At 32.2% G+C, this 13,253-nt stretch overlaps 1 protein-coding gene across 1 annotated transcript in view; it reads left to right on the top strand.

Annotated features, from left to right (window-relative positions):
• LOC311611852 (uncharacterized protein C8orf34) overlaps positions 1-13,253 on the top strand; it is a gene marked incomplete at its 5' end in the record, with an annotated part of 230,278 nt that overhangs the window by 164,936 nt on the left and 52,089 nt on the right. The window contains one exon of the mRNA XM_084864358.1: positions 3,067-3,143. Coding sequence (XP_084720484.1) covers positions 3,067-3,143 — 77 coding nt within the window. The remainder of the gene's footprint in view (positions 1-3,066; positions 3,144-13,253) is intronic.

Genomic DNA, 13,253 nt, shown 5'->3' with positions numbered 1-13,253 from the left:
AACAGTTTACATGCCCTCAAATCTCTTATAGTACTAGTGACATGAAACACTTGAGATTTTAACACTGACAGCAGAAGTTGGGCAATGTGTAGGCCATTTGTTGGTCTTTTGTTGACAGAAGACATTTTATTTAACTACTGGCCCATTATTTTTTAAAATTCTCTCAAAACCACCCCAATCCACCAATCTACAAGTCTCTATCTTCAGCAATCATATTCACAATAACAGAGAATTATAGAACCTCAATTTTTTTTGAAATTTAAACAATACACCAGTAATATGTTTATTATATTTACTTGTATCCACTGGGGGGAAATGTATTTATTTCGTTTAAGTTCCTTTCTAAAACTTCTGCATTCTTGACATTCAAGTATCTCTGGAGTCAGCGAACAAATCTGAAAATATGAGTTTCTGATTCAATACATTCTTTTCCACTTACATTAATCAAATAACTAGATTCAATAATTCAATATTATTTATATTCTTTAAAAGTGCTAATTGATTTTTATTTCAGCTTTGTATCCACACTGAGTTTGGTTCAAAAAATATTTCTATGAATGTGTAATTTTATTCATAAAAAGCCTATTGTGACACACACAGCAAAAGTAAAAATAATGGCAGGAAAAAGGTAAATAAAGCTAAACTCTAGAGCTTTTTAGATTTCTAGAAGCATGTCCAAATAAAACAAAGATAGTTTGTAGTTCAAGTGCTGCCAGAGACTTTGATTTTGACAAAATTACTTTATCTTTCTATGTTCCAGTTGCTTCTTCTCTAAAATGAAGCGATAAAATAAGCTCTAATATTTGACCAATTTAGAGAATAATTTTCCCCTCAGTGTATTTTGAAAATCATATAGACTTTTATAAAAGAGTAAGTACATAGGGAAAAGTAGTTTACACATATGCACACACCAATTATTGTTAATCAGCAATTTTCTAAAATACTTTCAAAAATGGAGCTCCAAGCATGAAACTAAGATTTTGTTTTTAGGATATATATTGTCCCTATCAGAATGTAAATTCAAAAATATTCTGGCGGGACCTCACAGTTGTCTAACACTACACTGAATGGAATTTATCATGTTTTTAAATGTTGGTGTTTTTTTTTTAATTGATTTTCTTTTTTAAAGAGAGAAGAATAAAAAGAGAGAAATGTTGATGAAAGAAAAACATCATCGATCACCTGCCTCCTGCATGCCCTATTGGGGATTGAGCCTGCAACCTAGGCAAATGCCTTGACTGGGAATCAAACCCATGATCTCTTGGTTCCTTGGTCAACTCTCAACCACTGAGTCACACTGGCTGGCCAAATTCATCATATTTTTTTTTTTATCCTACTAAATATTGTACCAATAAACAGGAAGAATTCAACCCAAACAAGAACAGAACAGAATTCACTCCTCATAAAAAATTATTTTGTTATGAATTACCTACTTGAGAGTCCCTAGTGAGTTATAGTACTATTGAATAAATGAATATACAAACACACAGAAATAGTTGAGTGAATTGACTAATACATACATGCATTAAAAATCACTCAGAATGACAATACCTCTTTAAAATGATGAATTACTGACTGATAACTTGAAAACTCAGTTATAATGTAATATTTCTAACCTTAAAAAAATCAAATCCATTAGAAAGTTGGCTTTCTTCTCCTATATATGAAATAATTTGCTTTGTAATGAATAATAGAACATTATAATATTACTTATTGTTAATATTCTGAGTTTCAACACAAATAAAATGGGAAAATAGAGTAAATACTAAAATTACACTAGTATTTACTCACAGTTCAGTAGATTATAATTCAATTTTAGAGGATTTAAAATTATGCTAATTTATATATCCTTATAGAAAGAGTCTATACATTGTCACTGTTATCAACTGAGTTTTAGTACATAGAGGTTCAAGTATTCTTTGTTAGTGCATTAATATTTTTGAACTTGGTGTAATTCTCATCATCTGTCTTGATTTTGTCAACAAAAATTTTTCTTTTTAATGCCTGTTTGGAAGGGTGGTAGGTAAAATTTTTAAATTTGCTTACAACTTGAGGATGTGGTGGTTATTGAATGTAAATTCTGAATCAGAAGCTATAATTATGGCTTTATGCTAAGCTTTCCATTGTCTCCCTGGCCTTGAGGGGCTGATTAGGGCTTGAAAGATTTAATGCTCCCATTTTCTTCCCCGAGCACACATTTTATTAACAGAAAAACCTGTCTCCAAATTTACATGAATCTGAAGGAAAATTTTTAGGGATTCATATGATGCTTTCAAATATTAATAATTATAAGAAATCAATTTTAGAACTCTCCAGTTGTTTAAGATTTTTCCCCTTTACTGATTTTATTTTATTTGAATAGAAGGTATTAAAGCACGGACTATTCCTAGATTCTCTATATATCTGTCCTTAGTGCAGAATTTTTTATAACCCATATAAATCCTTGTCATCATAATTAATTTAACTCAGCAGACATATGGAAAGGGTTGTCATAATTTTATTCACATATTTGAAAGTCACTACACATTCACTCCTCATTCTATTCAAGATAAGAAATCACAACTTATTGCTTAATACACTAAAATGGAAAAATTTCCATCATTTAATAATATGCACTCTTCTCCAAACTTTTCAGGATTTCCTATCCCATTTAAGAGAAAGAACACAAAATGGTAATTACGTTGTATGGGGCCAGTAAAGAAAAAAAGAAGATACTTGATAGGTAAAACAAATAAATATAAAATGACAAGCCAGAAAAAAACAAACATTAAAGTCCTAACAATTAGCTGAATGAAATGCTAGAAGAAAGTTTTGTCCTCTCCAAGATAACAGCAGCTCTTGCACATTCCATTCCTAGCTTCATTGTGTCCTCCTACATTAAACATCCTTAACATTTTTCATAGGTTGTCTTTCAGCTGGATAAACAATATTTTACACTCAAACTCACAAACACTGTAACTTTTTTCAACAACCAGTTTAGTCACTTTAATATCCTTGTAATAGGCTTGTATATCAAATTTAACCAATATGTGACGGTAACTTATTCATTCTTTTGGTAAAAAATAGATTCTTTACCTGGGACTGAAGAAGCACTAATGGAGGAGGGTGGAGAATTGGAAATAGCATCTAAATTAACAGGACCTGTAAGTATATTCACTTTTTTTTTTTTTTTTTTTTTTTTTACTCTCTAAAACTAATTTATCTCATTGATAGGAAAATCTAATAGAAGTAGAAAGAAATAGGAAACAATAACTTCAAATTAAAGAATATTTTATTTAATTTTTATTGTTTAAAGTATTATAGATAGTAGTACATATGTCTCCTTTTTTTCATCTTCTCCCAACCTCTCATTCCCCCACCCCCGGCGCATGTGTATACCCACTGTGTCCCTCATAGCCATGCAGAGTGCTTATATCAATAAGGGGCCAGCTTGATTGCAGGTATACAGCAAGGCTGCAATTAAGGAAGAAGATTCAAATGAGGTGGGAGAAACTAAATCCTGGTATTAAATACCCATTTGTGCACATGAGTATTCTCTAAGATATGAGTTGCCATCTTAAACTTTAATAAGTTTATATCTATCTTAATAGAAAAATAAATGTTTTGCATATTCTGAATGTTCACGTATAACACAAGCATGCTATTATTAGTTATGAAGTCCTTGTGATATTTTTGTTAAACTATCTCTTTTCAATAGAGTATATTGGAAGGAAACCAATAAGATTAAAGTTTTTGATGCAATATAATGTTAAAAGAATAAATACAGGAATACTGAAATATACATGTAAATTCTAAATATAAGGTTTATAAAAGATTCTGAGTTATTATCAAAATGACTGTGCAATATTTGCTATCTTGAACTTAATATTTAGACTGGGTTTACATGCCACAACATTCTCCGTATTTGTTTGCTGGGGCTGCCATAACAAAGCACCACAGACTGGGTGGCTTAATAGCAGAATTTTATTGTTTCACAGTTCTGGAGGCAGATCCGAGTGTTAGCAGATTTGATTTTTCCTGAGGCTTCTCAGCTTGCAGGTGGTCATCTCCCTGTAACTTCACATCATCATCCCTCTGCCCATGTCTATGTCCCGATCTCCTCTTCTTTTAATAACACTAGTCATATTGGATTGAGACCTATCCTAATGATCTCAACTAACTCAATTACCTCTTTAAAACTTTGTCTCCGAATATAGTCAGATTCTGAAGAACTGGAGGTTAGGATGTCAGTATATGAATTTGGGGAGACATAATTTAGACCATAACACTCTCTGATGAGATTACAGTATTTGGAACATTGCTTGGATCGAAAGATTTGATTGAGGGCACCACATTTTCTAATGGAATTTATAATAAAAATCATTTTTAGATTACTGATGAACTTAATATATCTTTGAAGTTTCCAAGGATCTTATTTAAAACTTCAAATTTGTTTTCTTTGTTACGTTATATAGTAGTTATCTCCTAACATATATACTATGTATTATACTTATTTTGCTTATGATTCATTTTCTTCACATAAGGTCTATGCAGGCAAAAATTATTGTGCATTTTTTTTCATTTTTGTATCTCTAGCATAGTGCCTACCCATAGTAGATATACAATACATACTAGTATATATTGAATAAATGAAATTTTTATCAATAATTTCTCATCATGAGATGAAAAATATATGTAGAGCCTTAGAAATCGAAAGAACCATGGCGGCCATCAAGTTCAGCCTTTCCTCTTCCTTGTCTCAGTATTCTGAACTGCTTAGCCACTTTCATGGAAGGTAAGGATGCCCATTTTATAGAAAAGGAAGCAGAAAGTCAGAGGAGCTTAGTAACAGCACTGAGCTCCCAAAGCTAAAAGAGTGAAAAGGTCAGGAGTTGAGCACTAGTCAATTTCCCTTCTGCTGCCTATCCCTGGTGCTTTCCTGTTTCTTTTAGGAGTTTAATCCTGTTTGTTAGATACTCTTATATATTCCTCACAACCACTTGTAACCATTGGTTTTCATTCTATTCCTTGGGCAATAGTCTGTGTCCCATCCTTCCTCTTAACTAATCTCCACTTACTGGAAACAGGATGTCCTGTTTGAGACTTTTTCAGCCAAAACACAATCTGTTCTTTCAACAAGTACTTATATTGTGTAGTTTGCAAAGATTTCAGCACCTTTGATTCTTTCCCTGGACATATTCTTGCTTGCCAATTCCCTTGTATCCTGGGAGTTATGCCACAACCAAACCCAGGGTTCCAATAATGTTCCCACATCAGAGAATATAATGGATACATACTGGATGCAAATATTATCTTTGGAGTATGCCCTGGGGTTGTAATAGCGTTTTGTGTTTTTTTTTTTAAAGGAACTTTCTGACATTTATAAACGTCAGTATGTCTCCATAATCTCATGATGATAATAATGAATAATCTGTCATTCATCACTTTTGACAAAGATTTTTGTTATTATTTGTGAATTCTACCAAAGCCCATGTACCCATCTGCCTCATATCTAAAAGGATACAGTTAGATTCTTTTTCTAATCACTTTCTAAAATTCAGGTATATCTATTTAAAGTATTGACTTATTTAATAATACCTACCGACCCGAAAGGGGGAAAAAGAAAAGTTAGCTTTTTTGGTCAAAATTGTCTTGAGTTATTACAAACTGGCTCTTAAAAGATTTTCTGCTTTCTTTTTATAGTGTTCACACAGTGCTCTCCTATGCAGACGTTTGATCTAAGTCAATGTTACTTGTTTTCATTAATCAATGATTAGACTTTGAATTCTTGAAAAGTCTATAATTCTCTTTAGTCAAATTAACTCTAATTCTTTTTTGAAATATGTGGAATAAAAACTGTACCTGTGCAAATTAATATCAGGATCCTGAACATAATTTCTAGGTGGTAGCTGCTTTTATTGTAGAGAAAACATGGATTTTAAAAAATTTATGCCAGATTGATGATATTTTAGTTGAAAATTCCCAAAAACATACTTCTATAATATTTCTGAGGAGTGTATTTTTGTAAATCAAGAAGAAAATTGTGGCTTTATATAGATATGAATGGAGAATTGAAACAAAACAACTTTTTCCTTTATTATTTTAAGAAATGCAGTATATTTTATAGCAAATTTTGAGTCATATATTTCAAAATATAAACATGCCACAAATGTTGTAAACCATTTAGAGTAATTTCAACCCATGCTGTCTCTATTTGCTAACTTTCCATGTTGGGTATTGGATATTAATAAGTGGGTAGCAGGATTTTGGAAAATTTTCCCCAGTGGCTTCACCTGTGTTTAAAATACTTCATGAATATTTTGTGAATATTTGAGTGAAGTAAAGGCAACATTTAGTTTAGATTTTTATCGTTTCCCTAATAAGCAAGTTATTCTTTTGGAATTTCCCTCTTCCCTTCCTCCTTCTGTGTTCTGGAATTTCTCTTAACATAATCACAGCTGTGAAGATTAAAGCTGAATTTGCTAGCTAAATCTATTTGTGAAAAATGAACCAACAAAAGGAAAATCTTAGGAAGAAAATACCAAGCAGCTATTGATTGTAATCTTTTAGTTCATAAATGTTGTATTTATATTTTTAGATCAGTGAGCCAAAAGCTTATAGCAATGACATTTTAGTTTCACAGTTCTTAGGCATTCTTAAAAATTCTATATTGTTTTCTGTAAAACAAGCATATGAGCATAATAAGAAAATAAAAGGATAATTAAGAAATATATTTGACATTAAGTATCTTACTGACTTTCTCTTTTTTCTTTGTAAATCTGCTATTTATTTTATTTATTTGCCAGCACTAACCAGCCTCACAAAAGCTGACTCTCTTTTTCTTTTTTCTTGAACTGATTGGGTTAATAAAATTACTTACAATTCTATAATACATCAGCTGTATATTGTTAGTTCATTACCCCAAATCAAGTCACCTCTTATCACCACTTATTTCTCCTTTACCCTCTTATTTCTTCCCCTATCCCCTTTTCTAAACTCTGCTAATCACCATGAAAGTTTTGTTTTAATTCTTCATTCATATCTATATAAAGCCACAATTTTATTGATTTACAAAAATACAGTCCTCGGGTGTATTATAGAAGTATGTTTTGGGGAATTCGCAAAATTGTCTGTGTTTATGAGTTTTTTGGGGTGTTTGTCTTAATCCCTTTACCTTTTTCAAACCCAGCCCCCAATGGCCCTTCCTCTGACAGCTGTCAGTCTGTTCTCTGTATCTACGAGTTTGCTTCTATTTTGTTTGTTAGTTTATTTTGTTTATTAGATTACATCTATGAGTGAAATCATATGGTCTTTGTCTTTCCCTGACTGGCTTATTTCAGTTAGCATTATGCTCTCCAGATGCTTCCATGCTGTCACAAAAGGTAATATTTCCTTCCTGTTTTATGGCTAAGTAGTATTCCATGTGTAAAAGTACCACAGCTTTTGTATGCACTCATCTCCTGATGGGCACTTGGGCTGATGAGCTGACTCCCTTAAGACTTTATGTAACTGATCATTAATTAATTTTCATTAGAAGAAAAATGCAAAGGACTCCTATAAGAAAAGGTTTTATAAAAAGCCTGGAATTTTTATTTTCAGGTCATTTTTCTTCTGAAAAGCTTTATATATTTGAGGAGGTATATACAACTAACTATAATGATAATAGTAATAATGATAATGACAGCACATATTTATATGGTACTTTTTAACTGATAAGCATTTTTATTGTACATACTTAATATTAATCACCTCTGACTTTTGCAATTCCTATGATTTATTTCTTAGGCTTGACAACTTTGAACTAATACTACTCTAAGTTTGTGGTGATCATATTGAGCTGCCAGATGATCTAGTAACTTGTCCCAGGTCATATAAATGGGGAAAACTAAAACTCATATTTCTCAGTGCCCCAACACTCTTTAATAGAACTTGTCAGGGTCCATACAATTATTAAGGCAATGAGGTCATTGTTAAATTGGACGTGTAATATAGAAAGGATTAAAAAGAGAACTTTATCAGTAGCCTATATCAAAGATAGAATTATTACAAAGTAAAAGTTTGAAGGATCAAAAGACTGGTATACTTTTATGAAAGGAAGGTTCAGTAATTTGGTGCAAGAAAGACTAGTCTTGCTTGGGTCTTGGAAAAATTGCCTGTGGCAATTGTAGACGTAGGTGATTCTGGAATCATCATTTAATAAAGTGTCTACTTAATTAGACTAGATGTAAACCTTAATTACTTGTAAGATTAATTAATACTGTGCTTATGAATTAGTACATTTTGTTTGTTGATCTAGTAACAAGTGGATGTCTTTCTGTTTTTCCCTTCACTTTTTGCTAATTCTTTCTATTTCCACTCACAAATAGTAAGGGATTCAGACCTAGTTTGTCTAAAGTTGGAATTTCCCATATATACCACCTTTTCCCCATAGCCCATATATATGAACTTTAAAAAGTACAAATTTGGGTTATAATATTCATTGGATAACAACTATAATTGGCAGCCATGAAGATAAGGAAACATTGATGTGCTTATTTCCACATACAACTAGCACACAAATTCAGAAAAGAGTTTTGACAGGAAGGATATTGTTCCTAAATGAATTTCTTGTGACTGGAAAGAAATAGGTGAATTGGTTTTTGTTGATTTTTAAAATTTATTTATCCGATGAAGTGCATAGGTCAGCAAAGTTTCACCTGTATTTCTTTTCCCTTTTACACTGTTAGTTTACAGTACAGTAAAATCCTTGTGGAAAAATATCCCTGGAGAAATTAATGTTTTGCTTGGTTGATGTGGCTCTGCTGGTTACACCTTGTCCCATGCACCAAGAGGTCGCTGGTTAGATTCCTGGTCAGGGCACATCCCAGGGTTGTTGGCTGAATCCCTGATGGGGTGTGGAAGAGGCAGCTGATCAATATTGCTTTCTCATTGATGTTTCTATTTCTCCCTCCCCCTTCCTCTCTTTAAAAACATTGATAAAAACATATACAAAAAAAAAAAAACAAACCCACACACATCATTAAAAAAAAATCCCTGGTGCTCTTAGGAATTATGTTAAAAGATGAATTTCCCTGCACATGATCTCTGATTGCTGAGACTTAATGAAAACAATCTGCTAAAATTATATGCCTGTTTATAATATGTAGGTTGCACAATGTCTTTTACTTCTCTATCCTAGAAATCTGTATACTAATTTCAAGCCAAATAGCGTGTGTCCCCTTGGAGAGTTATTTCTTTTATTCTACTTTTTCTTTCCCAGATCTTTACCTCTTCTAAGTCATACTGGAAAAGATGCATACATTTAAAAGACATAAAACAGAAAATGATCACTTAGATTTGACAAAAAAGCATAAAATGAATTGTGCCCATAGGTTTCCCACATAAGACTGGTTATGAACTTTAAAGGGCCTTCAGACTATTTCTTTAACTATGACTTTTGATAACCCTACTTTCTACTTTGTTTCTTACTAATATTGTTTCCTACTATACATAACCCTCCCCTTATTAAAATTTTGACTATTTCATCACCCTTACATTTTAAATGTTTCCAATAAAACATCTTTGATATTTTTTCATACCCTTATATAATTTTATGGTAAGTATATTGTTTGCACATATTTTAGAGTATTTATAATTCTTTGTAAATTGCCTTAAATAGCTGGTCAATGGAAGCAATGTTGAATGAATAGATTAATGAACAGTTGCAATTTTCTTGTATTATACTAGTATATGCAATATGGAAAACTAGACACACAGGTAGCATTTATGGAATTAAGATAAAACATTTTAATTAGCACTCTTGCAAAGTGTGCTCGTTATCATCTCATCAAATACAAGTAATAAATTATGGTGATTTTTGTCTCTCAAAAGCTAGGGTTGACAAATTGCAGCAATGAATTTTATCCTAGAGAACAGCAATTAATACACATTGTGCTCTACCCTAAAGAATTTTATTATTTCTTTTTCCTTCTAGTATGTGGAATTTTGCTAGGCTTTTATGATTCAGATTTCAGATGCCAATGAAACTGCTTAAAATCAAGTGCTATAATAGGCAAATTATCTAACCAAATTTTGGAATCTAGTGAGATTTTTCCTTTTAACATTTTTGGTCTGTTGATTTCCAACACATTGATGATGGAAATATTTGCCCAAACTGGTATAAATATTAAAAAAAAAATCCTGTGAATTTTTAAAATGTAATTTCTAAATGTAACATTTACATAGAAAAAAGTGACTTGAGATTATTATGATATAAATGCTAGGTCATTGATTGTAGTTGTTCTAATTAATCATCTCTTTACATAATTTTATTGTTTCTCCATTACTAAAATGATAACAATATTTCTTGGGATTAGTTAAATTCTGCATTTTATTTTTAAGACAATTGGAAGAAAAATATGCATTGATATAGAACAAGGACAGTGAGTTTCTAAGCAAATAATACCCAAGAAGATGGGGGATAGCACACTATTAATGTCTTGAAATCATTATGGAAAACAGTATGAAGTTTCCTCAAAAAATTAAATATGGAACTGACATCTGGCCCAATGATCTCACTTCTAGGAATATATCCTAAGAAACCCAAAACACCAATCAGTAAGAATGTATGCACAACTATGTTCATAACAGCACAATTTACAATAGCTGAGATCTGGAAACAGCCCAAGTGCCCATTAATAGATGAGTGGATAAAAAAAACTGTGGTATATTTGCACCATGGAATACTATACAGTTATGAAAAAGAAAGATCTCTTACCCTTTGTGACAGTATAGAGGGACCTGGAGAGTATTTTGCTAAGTGAAATAAGCCAGTAAGAGAAAGACAGGTATCACATGATCTCACTTATATGTGAAATCTAATGAACAAGATAAACTGACGAACAAAATAGATTCAGAGACACAGGCATGGAAGAGACTGAGGAATCTCAGAGGGAGGGCAGGGTGGGTGGGTGCGTGGGAAATGATCAACCAAAGAACTTGTATGCATATATGCATAACCCATGGACACAGAAAATAGGTTTGTGAAGGCCTGGGGTGGAGCGCAGGTATGGGCTAAAAGGGGCCAATGAAGGAAAAGGGAACATATGTAATACTTTCAATAAAGATTAAAAAAAAAAAAAAAAAAAAAAGCACATTTAATTGTATTAAACAAAAGAATATGAAACTTTTTCAAGATTGATAAAATTAATATAGGAAGTCATAGCTATAATTTCTTATTCATTAAATTAATTGTAAATATGTCTGAAAAATTCAGTCCTTATAGGTTTAAATAAATATGACTGCATATTTGAATTATCCCTCTGCTTGAAAGAGGAAAATAAAAGTGCATAAATGTAATGTCATGAATAAATGAAAATTGTCAGAAATGCATGAGGAAATGTCTTATACTCAGAGACTGATCCTAGCCAATCTTATCACTTTTGATCTTAATGGGTGTTACATTTCCACTATATTACTTCTAATCCAACTGTGTAACACACAAAATTTTTGCCTCTTTGTAAGAGTCTGTCCTGGGAGGCAAATTCTACAGAATAAAATTAGTTCATAACGTTCAGTTCAACAACACTCTGTAACAGTTAGGAAAACCTGTTGATTTGTTTCCTGCTAGAAATGTTTTCTATTTCTGAGACTGGTGAGTTTTTCATTCAACTGTTGACATAAAAGGAAAGCATAGAAACTGAGTAAGTCATCTTTTGTACATTGGAAATTCAAATGTAACATATTCATTTTATCTGTGGTTTTTTTCAGTCTTTGCTCAGCCATGATGTGCAAATGTCAAATAAACAGTTGACTTTTGATGTGTTTTCACATGGTCAGTAAAAGAGACTGTAACAAGGCAAACTTTGTCTTTACACATTGCTGTGGCTGGGTTTCAGAATCAATAACTAACTTTTATGTGTGTATTTCAGTTTATAAAATGCTTTTATATTATCCCAACAATCCTATTCTAATTTTAAAGACGTGAAAAGAAGCTCAGAGAATGTAAGTTGCTCCAAATTACACAGAACTAGGGCTTCTTTTGGTTCATTCTGAATATCCTTTAAACCTTTAGCAAATATATGGCAGTGTATCTGGCAAAATCATCAACCCAATTATTTTGGGTTGAGGTGAGTCCACAGACTTCCATGATATGGATTCTGTGATTATCAATAGCAAGATATTATACCAATAATATAATAAAGTATAAAATAGAATTACCATCATGAGTCATATTCATCTCAAGATACGTAGCACCTAGCACAGTGCCAAGAGGAAGAGGTGCTCGGTTAATACTCTTTGGATTGACCTGAAGGAGGAAAAATCACTCCAAATATTTGTTTTGTTTTATTTTTTGTTTGTTTTCATTCATTAGCCACATTTTCCAAAGGACTGTTGTTCTAACTAGAATATAATGTCTGTTGTCCTAAACATAACATTACAAAACTTTTAACTGTTATTAAATCTGCACTTCCTCTGTCTTGGATACCTCCCAGTTCTCTGGAGCCTTTGACTTAGGCTGAGGGTTATAAATCATCCATCTACTTCTGAATGATTTCCATTTTGTGGCTTATAATCTCTTTAAGAATTTCTCTTTTCATCTAATTAAATAACATTAGGATCTTTGTGGCTGTTGCAGCAGTTTAACTGTAAATATGGAATTGTGCTCAGGCTGACCTTGGAAATCAGGAGGGCCTAGTACCCCTAAGACTCGTCCTTTTACTAGTAAAACAGGCTCAGAAAGCACTCCGTTAGGCAGAATACCCTCACAATTACCTTACTTTGAAATCTTATAAAAAATAATAAGCTTTATATCTCCAACCTCTTTACCTATTGCTGTCTTCTTTTTCTGTCCTCTGTGGAAACCAAATACTTCCCCAGACATTTTTTTTTTTTATCACTTATGCCTTTATGCAAATGCTGATTATTTTCCCAGACCAGTTCTAAGAGGCAATATTGTGTTTTCTTAGTTTTTCTCTGCAACTTTCTGACAATTCATTTTCAAATATGAATAAAAATTCCTCTTCTTCTGAGGTTCAGATAATCTGATACAATGTTAATTTCCTAATCACATTCCTCAGTCACTGAGGACTTTGACTTTTGGTACGTGCAGTCTTCAGGATGTCTTTTTATTCTATTCTTCAAAATTTCTGCCCAATATCTTCCACCTATCGACACAACTTGAACCTTATCAGACTGAGTTCTGTTTATCTCTAGATTCAAACTCAGTGCATCAGGCTCTATGACTAATACCCTTCTTTTAGTTTTCTCACTCGCCAAATTCCACCACTTCCCAC

Source organism: Pipistrellus hanaki (genome assembly GCF_964339955.1).
Source record: "Pipistrellus hanaki genome assembly, chromosome: 17".
In the NCBI taxonomy this organism is placed as follows: Eukaryota; Metazoa; Chordata; class Mammalia; order Chiroptera; family Vespertilionidae; genus Pipistrellus; species Pipistrellus hanaki.
The sequence above is the reverse complement of the archived record's forward strand: the minus strand, read 5'-3'. Positions and strand labels throughout refer to the sequence as shown.